The sequence below is a fragment of the Budorcas taxicolor genome, chromosome 10 (genome assembly GCF_023091745.1).
Source record: "Budorcas taxicolor isolate Tak-1 chromosome 10, Takin1.1, whole genome shotgun sequence".
NCBI classification, from domain to species: Eukaryota; Metazoa; Chordata; class Mammalia; order Artiodactyla; family Bovidae; genus Budorcas; species Budorcas taxicolor.
In genome coordinates, this window is record NC_068919.1 from 14,348,402 (window position 1) to 14,362,819 (window position 14,418).

General features: G+C 38.9%; 1 protein-coding gene across 1 annotated transcript in view; it reads left to right on the forward strand.

The window, feature by feature from the left end:
• The window catches only part of IQCH (IQ motif containing H), a 227,253-nt gene that overhangs the window by 84,675 nt on the left and 128,160 nt on the right, over window positions 1–14,418 (forward strand). Inside the window, exons 7-8 of the mRNA XM_052646857.1 lie at window positions 7,402–7,505; window positions 10,359–10,397. Of these exons, the coding sequence (XP_052502817.1) occupies window positions 7,402–7,505; window positions 10,359–10,397 (143 nt within the window). The remainder of the gene's footprint in view (window positions 1–7,401; window positions 7,506–10,358; window positions 10,398–14,418) is intronic.

The following is a 14,418-nucleotide window of genomic DNA, read 5'->3' on the forward strand; positions in this document are numbered from 1 at the left end:
ACTGGAAGTGGTCAAACAGGAGATGTCAAGAATGAACATCAACACTTTAGGAATCAGCAAACTAAAATGGACTGGAATGGGTGAATTTAATTCAGATGACCATTAAATCTACTTCTGTGGGCAGGAATCCCTTAGAAGAAATGGATTAGCCATCATAGTCAGCGAAAGAGTCTGAAATGCAGAACTTGGATGCAATCTCAAAAACAACAGAATGATCTCTGTTCGTTTCTAAGGCTAAACATTCAGTATCACAGTAATCCAAGTCTATGCCCCAACAAGTAATGCTGAAGAAGCTGAAGTTGAACAGTTCTATGAAGACCTACAAGACCTTATAGAACTAACACCCAAAAAAGATGTCCTTTTCATTATAGGGGACTGGAACGCAAAAGTACAGAATAAAGAAATACTGGAGTAACAGGCAAATTTGGCCTTGGAGTATAAAATGAAGCAGGGCAAAGGCTAATAGAGTTTTACCAAGAAAATGCACTGGTCATAGCAAACACCCTCTTCCAACCACACAAGAGACGATGTTACACATGGACATCACCAGTTGGTCAACACCGAAATCAGATTGATTATATTCTTTTCAGCTAAAGATGGAGAAGTCCTATACAGTCAGCAAAAATAAGACTGGGAGCTGACTGTGGCTCAGATCATGAACTCCTTATTGCCAAATTCAGACTTAAGTTGAAAAAGTAGGGAAAACCACTAGACCATTCAGGTATGGCCTAAATCAGATCCCTTGCGATTTTACAGTGGAAGTGAGAAATAGATTCAAAGGATTAGTTAGATAGGATATACAGAGTGCTTGATGAACTATGGACAGAGGTTTGTGACATTGTACAGGAGACAGGGAGCAAGTCCATCCCCAGGGAAAAGAAATGCAAAAAGGCAAGATGGTTATCTGAGGAGGCCTTACAAGTAGCTGTGAAAAGAAGAGAAGCAAAAAGCAAAAGAGAAAAGGAAAGACACACCCATTTGAATGCAGAGTTCCAAAGAATAGCAAGGAGAGATAAGAAGGCCTTCCTGAGCAAGCATTGTAAAGACATAGAGGAAAACAATAGAATGGGAAAGTCTAAGGATATCTTCAAGAAAATTAGAGATACTACGGGAACATTTCATCCAAAGATGGGCATAATAAAGGACAGAAATGGTATGGACCTAACAGAAGCAGAAGATATTAAGAAGAGGTGGCAAGAATACACAGAAAAACTGTACAAAAACGATCTTCACGACCCAGATTGTTGAAGCCAGGAGAACTTCCCGATCAGGCTGGATTTAGAAAAGGCAGAGGAACCAGATATCAAATTGCCAACATCCGCTGGATCAACAAAAAAGCAAGAGAGTTCCAGAAAAACATATATTTTTGCTTTATTGACTATGTCAAAGCCTTTGTGTGGACCACAAGAAACTGGAAAATTCTTATAGAGATGGGCATACCAGACCACCTGACCTTCCTGCCTCTTGAGAAATCTGTATGCAGGCCAGGAAGCAACAGTTAGAACTGGACATGGAACAACAGACTGCTTCCAAATAGGGAAAGGAGTATGTCAAGGCTGTATATTGTCACCCTGCTTATTTAACTTATATGCAGAGTACATCATGAGAAACGCTGGGCTGGTTGAAGCACAAACTGGAATCTAGGTTGCTGGGAGAAATATCAATAACCTCAGATAGGCAGATGACACCACCCTTATGGCAGAAAGTGAAGAAGAACTAAAGAGCCTCTTGATGAAAGCGAAAGGAGAGTGAAAAAGTTGGCTTAAAGCTCAACATTCAGAAAACTAAGATCATGGTATCTGGTCCCATCACTTCATGGGAAATAGATGGGTAAACAGTGACGTACTTTATTTTTGTGTGTTCCAAAATCACTGCAGATGGTCACTGCACCCATGAAATTAAAAGATGGTTAGTCCTTGGAAGAAAAGTTATGACCAACCTAGACAACCTATTAAAACAGAGAGACATTACTTTGCTGACAAAAGTCCGACTAGTCAAAGCTGTGGTTTTTCCAGTAGTCATGTGCAGATGTGAGAGTTGGACTATAAGAAAGCTGAGCACCCAAGAGTTGACACTTTTGAACTGTGATGTTGGAGAAGACTCTTGAAAGTCCCCTGGACTGCAAGGAGATCCAAACAGTCCATCCGAAAAGAAATCACTCCTGAATGTTCATTGGAAGGACTGATGTTGAAGCTGAAACTCCAATACTTTGGCCACATGATGCGAAGAACTGACTCATTTGAACAGACCCTGATGTTGGGAAAGAGTGAAGGCAGAAGGAGAAGGGGACGACAGAGGATGAGATGGTTGGACAGCATCACTGACTCGATAGACATGAGTTTGAGTGAGCTCTGGGGTTGGTGATGGACAGGGTGGCCTGGCGTGCTGCAGTCCATGGGGTCACAAAGAATTGGCCACGACTGAGCGATTGAACTGAACTGAGGGTCAGAGTACTAGTGATAAATTATCTTCATTTTTCTTCATCTTAGACTGTCTTGATTTCTCCTTTATTTCCTAAAGGATATTTTCACTAGCTTTAGGATTCTGGGTTGACAGTGCTTTTCTTATAGCATTTTAAAAAAGCTTTGTGCCACTTCCTTTCTCTTCCATGGTTTCTGATGAGAAATCCACTGTCCTTTTTTTTTTTCTGCTGTAGGTAGGTAAGGTGTTGCCTTTTTTCTCCTGTTTCCAAGATTTTTCTCTGTCTTTAGTTTTTAGGAAGTCTTGACCATATCTTAACGTGGATTTCTTTGGTTTTATCTTGTTTGGGATTGGCTCACCTTCTATAGGTTGTATGTTTTGCCAAATTTGGGGGGTTTTCAGCCATTATTTTTTTTAGTACATTTTTTTTTTCAGCTTTGCCCTCTATTGCCTCTATAGGCTACATGATACAAATGTTAGATCTCTTGGTAGAATCCCACAGGTCCTTGAGGCTCTGTTCATTTCCCCGCCCCACCCTGTCTCTTTTCTCTCCATTGTTCAGATTGGGTAATTTCTATTTTTCTGTCTTCTAATTCACTGATTTACCTGTCCTCTACATTCTGCTGTTGAGCCATCCACTGAATTTTGTATTTAGATAACTGTATTTTTCTGTTCCAAAATTTCAATTTGTTTAAAAAAAATGTACACTTAAAAATGGTTAAGATGATAAATGTGTATATATATATATATATATATTTTTTGGCTGTACTGCACAGCTGTGGGATTTTAGTTCCTGGACCATGGATTAAACCCAGGCCATGGCAGTGAAACAACCGAATCCTAACCACTGAACCACCAGGGAATTCCTTGTTATGTGTATTTTAACACAATTAAAAATTCAATTTGGTTCCTCCTTACATATTCTGTTTTCTTTGTGGAGGCTTTCTATTTCTTTGCTGAGATTTTTATATTATTTCATTTGTTTCATGTATTTCTGTAATTGCTTGTGGAACATTTTTATGATGGTTGCTTTAAAATTTTTGTCAGGTAATTTTAAGCTTTCTGTTATCTCAGTGTTGGTATCTATTCCTTGTCTTTTTTCATTCAGTTCCTGGTTCTTGGTATGGTGAGTGATCCTCAATAGAAACTTTGATATTGTGGGTATTATATTATAAGACTTTGGTTCTTATTTAAATCTGTTTTAGCTGGTTCCCCTGATAACCCCTGTTAATTCTCTATGCCCTTAAGAAATAAGCCAAATTAGCTACAATATATCATCCTGTGTATGCATTGCTGGATTTCATTTGCTAATATTCTGTTTACCATTGTTCAGGGGTAAGGTTGTCCTAAATTTTTCCTTTGCTATGTTTTCCTTTGGATTTAGTAGCCTGGTGAGCTTTGCCTCAGTGAGTGGAAAAATGTCTATTCAGGTCCTTTGCTCATTTAAAACTTAGAGTTATTTGTTTTCTTGCTGTTAAGTTGCATGAGTTTCTGCTATGTATTTTATATATATATATATATATGTATATTTGTCATCACAATGTACACTTTAAATATCTTATAATTTCTTTTTTCAATTATCCTTCAATAAGGCTCTAATTTTAAAAAATAGAAGGAACAAATAAATAATATGAAAATGAAAAAATGCAGAAACTGCAGATAGATATTTAAAAATAATATGATAACAATGTCAATACATTTAAAAAAATGAAAATTTTCCTAGAAAAATCTAAATTACTTGATTCAAGAAAAAAATAGGAAACTTAAAGAAAACAATACCATTAGAAAATTTGACTTGGTAGGTAAAAATATCTGTCTTACAGATGGACATGTGCATACTTGCACACACACACACACACACACACACACACACACACATACAAACATAGCAAACAAAGAAGGCCTCAGGTCTTTTATAGGCAAGCTTTACCAGTTTTAAAGATCAGGTAATTCTTATATTAAATGCCATAGTGAAACAAAAGAAGGTGAGCTTACCAGCTGATTTTATGAAGCTACTATAACTTTGGTACCAAAACTAGATGAGGACAGTGCAAGAAAAAATATATAAATCAATCTTAGGAACATAAAAAATAACATTCTAAATACAGGTTAGCAGTATGACCATAACGTGTAAAATATATAACCAGCAGGAAACTGCTGTGTAACATAGGGAGCCCAGCCTGGTGCTCCGTGACAGCCTAGAAGAGTGAAATGTGGGGGGAAGGGGACTCGAGAGGGAGGGAGTATGTACAACCAGCATAAAAGCCCGATTCATATCGATGTATGGTAGAGACCGCCACAACACTGTAAAGCAAGTATCATCCAAAAATAAAAAGGTAGCAGTATGCTTTTACGTTCATCATAATCAAGGATGGATATGTGGCAGATTCAACATTAGAAAAATCGAACAATATCATTCAGCACATTAACAGATTAATAAAGAAAAAACTCTATGATCATCTTAATACACATCAAAGTTTAAAAATCGTAAAACACAATTCAACATTAATAATAAGAGAAAATCTTCTGGGCAGAATAGAAGTAGAAGAGAATTTTCTGAACTTGATTGTTGTCTTCAACCAAAAGCCCAAAGCAAACAGTGTTCTTAGTAGGGAGGCTTTAGAAGTATTCTGTTAGTATTTCTTCATTAAAAGCAGAGACAGTTCAAGGATGACCACTGCTGCCCTCAGTCTTACTGCCGTCACTGTTGGACATTGTCCCTGAGACCCTGGCACGTGCAATAAGAGGAAGTGTGGTATGGAGCGAAGGAGCGGGAGGAAAGGGTACCTATCAGGCATGTATGTGACTGCAACTATCAGAAACCCTAACTAGCAGGGCTTAAACAGTGAGTTCATTTGTCTCGTAAGGAATCAGGAAGTAGGGAAACTAGCGATGATGGTGCTTATACACAGCGTTGTAACAACTCTCTTTCCACTTTACCTTCTTTAGCTTTCATTCATCCACCTCACAGCTCTAAGATGACTCCTGCAGATTTGTGCCTTAACATGCTCATTCCAGGCAGGAAGAGGGGGAAATAGTAGCACCAGTCTCTTCCCAGAAGCCCTTGAACGGGCCTCCCTTCACTTCTCACTGGTCACACGGCCACTGTTAAAGACAAGAAAGGCTGAAAGTGAATGTGCAAGTATAAGATTAGGATTAGGATTAGAATTGGGAACATAAATGAAATACTTAGTATTATTGATTATGCTTGGTCTAATCCATTCATGAAATTCTGTTCTTTGAAATATATTTAATATCTGGGGCTCACTTAAAATATTACTTGTTGTTTATCTAAAGTTTAAATTTAACTGCATACCCTTTAAAAAAATTTGTTTTCCTAAATCTGGAAACCCTAGAAGCTGGGGATGTTGATACCCTGAAAAAAAGTTGAGGTTCTAAAATTAGCAAGGAAAAAAGTGAGATGGCTTCTTGGGAAGCACATAACAATAAATTGCTACCATAAGAATCATACAAATATTTCCAGAAAGACAAGATTTTTTTCCCCCGACATTGAGGCTAAATTTTTCAGAATGGAAACTGAGTAGCAAAATAGGCAATGTCTTAGGATGCAGACATTCATCAAATGCATGTATCCCATAAAGTTCAAGGCCATATGAAGTTATAAATTTAATGATAGTATTTCTGCAGGTAACAAAGAAAAACCTCCAAAAATTTTTTTAGAGATAACCATTAACCATGGATTATCCATGTGAAATTGCAATCATATCTTTATCCTACCAAATTTCAGTGAAATTTTAATAAATTCCTTTAAAAAGGAATTAATAAATTTAATTTAATAAATTCCTTTAAAAATTATGCCCACTTCACAACTACTATTTTGTTTCATCATGGTAATTTAGCAATAAGTCTCATTTGTCTGCAGGAACCTGAAAGTTAAATAAAAAGTATACTGAAGTTGCAGATAATAGGAAAAACCGGCTTTATGGGTGAATCTGAATTCATACTATCCTCAGTATTCAGTGTGAACTGACCTTCAAAGTTAGTGAGCCAAGTTCAAGTGGAAACTGGGTGGGAGAGCACAGAAGTCAAGGCAAAAACTTGTAGGATGAAAATGGTGTCTTCACACACTACAGTCGTCCCTCTGTGTCCACGGGGGATTTTTGGTTCCAGGACCTGCCATGGATACCAAAATCTGCAGATGCTCAAATGTCTTCTATAAAATGGCATTGCACAGTTGGCCCTATTTATTTCTGGGTTCTGTGTCTGTGGATTCAGCCAACCGTGGATAGAAATTGTTTGAATCTGTGATGCAGAATCCATTGTATAGCCAGTTGTATGGCCAATTGCCTAACCTTGGGGAAGGTGGTGGGCAGTCTCACAGTATAGGAGGATCGCTGGAAGCAGAAAAACCAGAAAGGTGGTAAAATAGGGTTTGTCCAATGCAAAGTCTATTGTGGAGGTGATCTCTAGTGCTCAGACAGTGGAATTCCTGCTACTTTTTAGGAGATGGCTGCAGACATTCCCTGCAGCCTGCTTGAGGCAGTGTGAGAGAACCGAGTGCTCAAAGTGGAATTCTACACTGTATATGGATATGCTGTATTTAAAGAAAGTGAAAGTTGCTCAGTCGTGTCCGACTCTGCAACACTATGAAATTCTCTAGGCCAGAATACTGGAGTGGGTAGCCTATCCCTGCTCCAGGGGATCTTCCCAACCCAGGAATCAAACCAGGGTCTCCTGCATTGCAGGTGGATTCTTTACCTGAGCTATCAGGGAAGCCCAAGTTCATTACCTCCTTTGAGCTGGAATCAAACCAGCGGCCTAAGGATGACAGCAGCTTATCACCTTTACCAGCTGAGCTATCGAAGGGTGCTGACATTTGAAGAGCACCTGTTAATTCTTTCTAAGATTGTTAGAGAACTGACAGAAGAGGGGTGGACTAAGGAAATGAGTAGAAAGAAGCGTCACTTCTTTGACTCAATTAACTGTGTAACTAAATTGTTTGTTCTCTTTCCTAAAAAGAGCAGTGTAAGGATTTTTCTCTCCTGAGAATGTCAGATTTGAGCTGTTTTGTAAAGGCAGCTGTCTTTGCTGAGACCCTAGCACGTGCAATAAGAGAAAGCATGGTATAGAGAGGTATATATAGTTGCCTGCCAGGCAACAGGAGAGATTCGATTTCTCTTACAAGCATTATCTAGCGTGTAGGCTTACCTCCACTATGGACTAGATGTGTTCTCCAAAAGTTGTTGCTTATGGATTTATTCCAAAAACAATATTTACTTGTGTTTCTCACTTGCTTTATTTACCCCAAGCCTCTTAAATTCTTTAGAATTGTCTTTTTAAATGATTATACATTACAATAGTCCATCCTATATATAGTTACTGGAAAAGGAAATGGCAACCCATTCCAGTATTCTTGCCTGGAGAATCCCATGGACAGAGGAAACTGGCAGGCTATGGGGTCACAAGAGTTGGACATGACTTAGCGACTAACCCAACCATCATGTACCTTTAGACCGAACTTGGGAATACAGCTATTAAAAGAAATCTTAGAGTGAAACATTTTATAAGACAAAGATAACTTTCCAAATTGCTTTCTTTAAAAATGTGCCTCTTTCTCTAATAAGTTTGCATAGGGGAGTTGACCTTATATTCTGATGGAACTGTGGCTCTTCCATGCTCTTTGCTTTCCTTTTGAAGTCAATGATCACAAATGTTTCATTGAATTGATACAAGAATGACTGGTATTGAACAGTGAATGGGTGACAGAGCCAGCTGACTTTTAAGGTGCAAACCCAACAGCATCAACCCAATGAATCAGTCTCTCTTTTTGGAAGAGGTAACGCTTCTTCACCTCTGTCCACAGCCCCGTTTGCTGCACCCCAGAGAACAGAGTCAATTCCAGAGGAAATGAAGACTCTCTCTCTCAAGAGACAGAGATCAAAGGTATTCATACTCCTAACTAATAAAATAAAATTGTTCTAATTTACAGTATCCTCAGTGAGATTTTTGGTAATATGCGCATGTATGTTTCTCATAAAACTAAATATTATTTCTGCTGCTGCTGGGATGCATTTGATTTTAAAAGGGAAGATTGTTCTGCAAGTAAACTCTACCATGACAATATCAGTAGGATCTAAAAAATTCAATCATGTTCCATTATTTCTAGACTAACTGACTCAGTTAATCTCTACTGCTATCTGGTCAAGGGCCCAGGAGTCCGGAATACAAAGCTTTATATACAAATCTGTGTTCCATGGGGTATATTATTGTGTGCTGTGTGCTGTAAGTACTGTGCTGAGTAACTCAGTCATGTCCGACTCTGAGACCCCATGGATTGTAGCCCGCCAGGCTCCTCAGTCCATGAAGATTCTCCAAGCAAGAATACTGGAGTTTGTTGCCATGCCCTCCTCCAGGGGACCTTCCCAACCCAGAGACTGAACCCAGGTCTCCTGCATTGCAGGCAGATTCTTTACCGTCTGAGCCACCAGGGAAGCATGTTATTGTGAAGTTTCCTTTATCGTTAAGCATAGGATAACAGAACAAGTTCCCCAGTTTTAGACAGATATCTTAATGCGGAAGGGAAAGGGACTCTATTCTCTGACCTTGGGACCTCAGAGTACAATGCTCATCCCAATGGAGATTCTCCTGGTTTAAAGGTGCTGGACTTTTATAGCTTGCTTTCTTATGTTTCTGAGCCACAGACAGACTTGTGATAATTGAAACTTTTCAGCATAGAAGGAGACAGCTGGCAGTGTTTTTCTTTTTTCTTTTTTTCTGGGCTTACCCTATGGGGTCATGTTTACAGCTGCTCCCATTAAAAAAAAAAAAAAATGAAAGCAGAATTGATAAATGACACAGAAGAAATTAATCCCACTGTGTCTACATAGTCAACTGTTACCTGTTCTTTGTAGACCTTGTCTTTTAACATCCACATCTTCCTCAAGATGTTTTCACTGTATTTGTAGCACGGGTGGGCTGTGTCTCCTTAAGAGATTTCCAAGCTGTTTATGTAGCAGTATGTCATGTGACACCCCAGTTGCCATGGCAAATATTTGTGTTTTGTGAAAAACGTGGGTTAAAAAAAAAATCCAATGTCAATGGCCAAATCCCAAAACAGACAGGCCTTCAGGCTAGTGTTTGGCCTGCACCGTCATTGTTTCTATCTCAGCTGTTTAACAGGCTGTGTGTGCAAGGCCATGGGCTAACGTGCATAATGGGAACAGGCGGGCACACCTGTTTTGCTTCTCACCGTGTTGGCACTCTCAGGCTCCACAGTTTATAGGTAACAGAGCTACAGGTAATGTAAATATGACTAAGTTTTATCCAGTGAGCGGAATACCTCAAAAAAAAAAAATTTTTTTTTTTTTTTTGTGAATAATGACATTTCCTGAGTGCTGATTAACCCTGCCTTTAATTTCCTGTCTACTGACTTCACCAAGCTTTCCTCTAGTGCTAAAAGCAGTAATATCTAAAGATTTTGCTAATAGTCCCGAGTTGCTACATTTCTGAATTGACTCTTTAATGGTAAATGAAATTATTCATAGTCTCTGTGGAAAGTGTCCTAGCATGGAAGTTGAAAGGCTAAGAGGAAGACTGTGATAGGCCTGGCCTCGTGATAAACCCAGAACAGAGCTTGGATCAGTCCCCACCACCGGGCAGTGAGGTGCCACATAGATAAGCCCTTTCCTGAAAATAGAACTTGGCATCTGATTATAGTTGGTCGTTTTTAGTATTTATTTTGTCAAACTCTTTCTTCAAAGCAAACAGGGCTGTTGGCAAGCAGCGCATCACTGTCTGGGGGTGGGGAAGGTCTTTCTAATTATTAGCTCCTGCCTGCCTGGAAAGAGGGAACAGGCTGGCCCAGCAGGGAAAGCTGGGGAAGTGGGGGGAGGGGGAGACCCTGTGCCTTCTATTTGTTTTGTAAAATTACCCATGAGAGTCATTTTGATTTAAACTGTGTCTGTTCTTCATTGTAGTGGAAAGGCAGAAAGTCAAGAGGATATCATGATAAGAAGGTCTGTAATTTCTGTGACTAGTTGAAATTTGGGGTCTGTCACCTGATGTCCCTTCCTTTTGCTTCAGGGCAGAAGTATGGGAGGCGGGTTTGACAGCTGGAGACCAACAAAAGTTGTTTCCCTCTTCTTTTATAAAAGAAATTAAATCATGTTTTCAGAAAATATGGTTCGTTTAAAATGAAAAACACTCCCCCCTCCCTTTTGGGACTGAATTATTTCTCAGGCTGCAGTCCAAAAAAGTGATTTAGCATACTCAAATTTTTCTGAATCACATCAGTCTTTGACCTCTATCAAAGATTTTCGTCTTTTAAAAATACACTAAAAATAATAAAATACGAGAAGCAGACTCCAGTTGTTCTCCAGCACGTGCTTACACCACGCACACAGGGGTGTGCGTATGTGTTTGTACACATGTGCACTGCACTCTGCATATATAATGTAACAGGTAAGGGTGTGGGATTTAGAGTTAGGCTGACCAAAAGAAACAAGGAAACCAAAAAGTTGGAAAAATAAAACAGTCCCCACAAAGAAAAGTACATGCCAGCAAGGAACATTCCATAGGGTCATGTGTGGGTAAGAGAAGTTCCGAACATTCAGTTAGTAAGGAGCAGAGCAAGAGAGAACAAGATTTCCCTCTTACTAATAGAGGAAGTTTGAGCAAGGCACTTCAGTTCTCTGTATACCACTTTCCTCCTCTGAGAAATGGGGATGATACCTCCTTTCTCTAGGGTGGCTGTGAGGATTAGAGGTGTTATCATGTGTGGAAGTACTTTGGAATGATAAAGTACTTATTTCTCAATTCACTAGTCTATTTTTAAGAGCATCTTCCAGGCCTCCTTCTCTTGGTGACCTTACCAGAAGGTAAGTCAGAGGGAGTTTAGTCACCCCTTCTCAGTGAAAAAGAGTGCACGGTTTGGGTCTCTTCATACTCCTGCAGAGCTGAGAGCAGACAGGGCTCTATTTACAGCAGTGACAGCATATAGTCGTTCTGAACCTAGACAGAACGTGCTCCCGGACAAACTAATCAATTCAATTCAATCCCCTAACTTCCCTTTACTTCCTGCTGTGAGGAAACTATGAGCTTGCTTCTGCACCTTAAAATTAGGATGTGCTTTAGGAATACTAAGGCATTCTCTATCTGGAATATTTCTAACAGCTCATATTGATTGTGTTCTTAAAACATGCACTAAGTATTTTCCATACCAACTGAATGCTTGTAGCAGCCCGGAGAAACCTCTGTACTGTCATTGCCCCCAGGCCCACACAGCTGGTAAAGAGGTGCAGAGGCTCCAGAGTTTGTGCCCTGTCCCCATACCAGGTTATGAACTTTTCCCCATGGACTGGTTTCCAGATACTATTACTACTAGTTTTACTGCCAGCAGCTAACATGCATGTGTACCTTATCTGTGCCAGGCACTGAACTTTTTACAAGGAACATCTCACTTCATTTTTACAACTCTATGCAGTAGGTACTATTATTATTCCCATTATACTGGGAGGACCTACATACAGGGAAGTGAAGGTCATCCAACAAGTGGCAGAGCCGGAATGAACTGCATGACTGCCTAGGGCTCCAAACATTAGACATTTTTTAAAATCTCAATAATTTTTGATGGAAATCTTTCTAAAAGACATATCTCTGCCTCCCTAATGTACTTTTAAAGTGTTCTCTATTCGGTATCATACATGTATATGTCCAGTTTCTGGGGTCTTTTTATTTCCTTCGGTATCAGGACAATGGTTGTCACCTCTGTGCTCAGGTCTGCTTTTATTGGCTCTGAATTCAGCAGCCTTTTCTGTCTCCTAGATCATTTAACTAAGTATCAATACACTTGGTTGAATGATAAGTTTGAGTCAATCAAGTTCAGTGTAAAGATCCAAGGAATAAAATAATAGACCATAGTAGAGTTTGTAGTAGTTATTTCAAGAAATAAAAAATAAAAAATAAAAAAGGAATCTAGTTCAAAGGTTTGAAGTTTCTAAAATTGCCTCTCTCAACAAATCTTTTTATTATTTTAACAACTAGGAACATCTCTAGTGTTAAGATCCACTTAATTTAATTAATATTTTGATTTTAAAAATCTACCTGTATAGATAAAACAAGCAAAGAAATACATTTATGGGACATAAGAGTCCGGGTTGAATACATGAGTGTGTTTGCTTCTGAGAATGGTGGAGGGAGAGGAATGAGCTAAAATGAAATATAGAGAGGACTTCAGTTGTACCTAATGTTTTGTTTCTGTTATTTAAACATATATAAATAAATATATATTATAAATGTATAAAATGTACTGCATTTTAAATATTAAAATTTTTAATATATTTTTTGTCTTCTTTGCTTCATATATATATGTGTGTATGTATGTATATATCTCATATATCTCTATTATATATAATCTGATTATCTAACAGTAGGACTTCACAGAACAACATAATTCATCCTCACGGAGGTCCTCCTGATTTAAAGATACTGGATTTTCTTAGTTTACTCTCACGAGTTTATCAGTCATGGATATATATATATATATATATGTATGTATGACATATTTATGTGACAAAATATGTAATATTTATATGTCAAAGAAGACAAAAGATTAATGTATGTCCATGATAGATGTTTTTATTATTCTCTATACTTTTCTGTAATCTAGAGACTTTTTCCAAACTAAAGGAAAACAAATAGAAAAAGGAAATCCTATTTCTTAAGCCATACACTCTATTGTAAAATATCCTTTGGTGTAGAAAGATTAGGTTTGAGTGGTAACACTGTAATATCAAATGCGGGGTCTTAGTTCTCTTAGTCAATATTGTTACTGTCTTTAGTATTTTCCCATCACATATTCTTAATCTTCTTGTTAGAAAACTATGTTACACTGTAGCTGAACTATTTTAATCAAGCAACACATGTGACGTTGAGCATGTGACTGGCCTGCAGTCTCCTTTCCCCTATCTGTATAAAGAGGATATTAGACCAGGTCATTGTTTCTAAGCAGTTTCCACATCCCCTATGACACTCACCCTGATGGCCCTAGGAAAAGGAGAAAGGCAGAAGCCATTACCTGATTTTTTGACATTAAATTATAAATGTCAAATTATTGATAAGTATTAAAGGGAAATATATGGGGAAACAGTGTCAGACTTTATTTTTGGGGGCTCCAAATCACTGCAGATGGTGACTGCAGCCATGAAATTAAAAGACTCTTACTCCTTAGAAGAAAAGTTATGACCAACCTAGATAGCATATTCAAAAGCAGAGACATTACTTTGCCAACTAAGGTCCGTCTAGTCAAGGCTATGGTTTTTCCAGTGGTCATGTATGGATGTGAGAGTTGGACTGTGAAGAAGGCTGAGCGCTGAAGAATTGATGCTTTTGCACTGTGGTGTTGGAGAAGACTCTTGAGAGTCCCTTGGAGTGCAAGGAGATCCAACCAGTCCATTCTGAAGGAGATCAGCCCTGGGATTTCTTTGGAGGAAATGATGCTGAGGCTGAAACTCCAGTACTTTGGCCACCTCATGTGAAGAGTTGACTCATTGGAAAAGACTCTGATGCTATGAGGGATTGGGGGCAGGAGGAGAAGGGGACAACAGAGGATGAGATGGCTGGATGGCATCACTGACTCGATGGACGTGAGTCTGAGTGAACTCCGGAAGTTGATGATGGACAGGGAGGCCTTGCGTGCTGCGATTCGTGGGGTTGCAGAGTTGGACACAACTGAGCGACTGAACTGAACTGAAAGTTATTAATAAATAAAAAGCTTCCAGTTTTCTTTGTTATAAATAAAACTGCCATGAACATCTTTCAAATTTCTGCATAAATATTTGTCAGTCAGTTCAGTTGCTCAGTCGTGTTCGACTCTTTGAGACCCCATGGACTGCAGCACGGCAGGCTTGCCTGTCATCACCAACTCCCGGAGCTTACTCAAACTCCTGTTCATCGAGTCGGTGATGTCATTCAACCATCTCATCCTCTGTCATCCCCTTCTCCTCCTACCTTCAGTCTTTCCCAGCATCAGCATCTTTT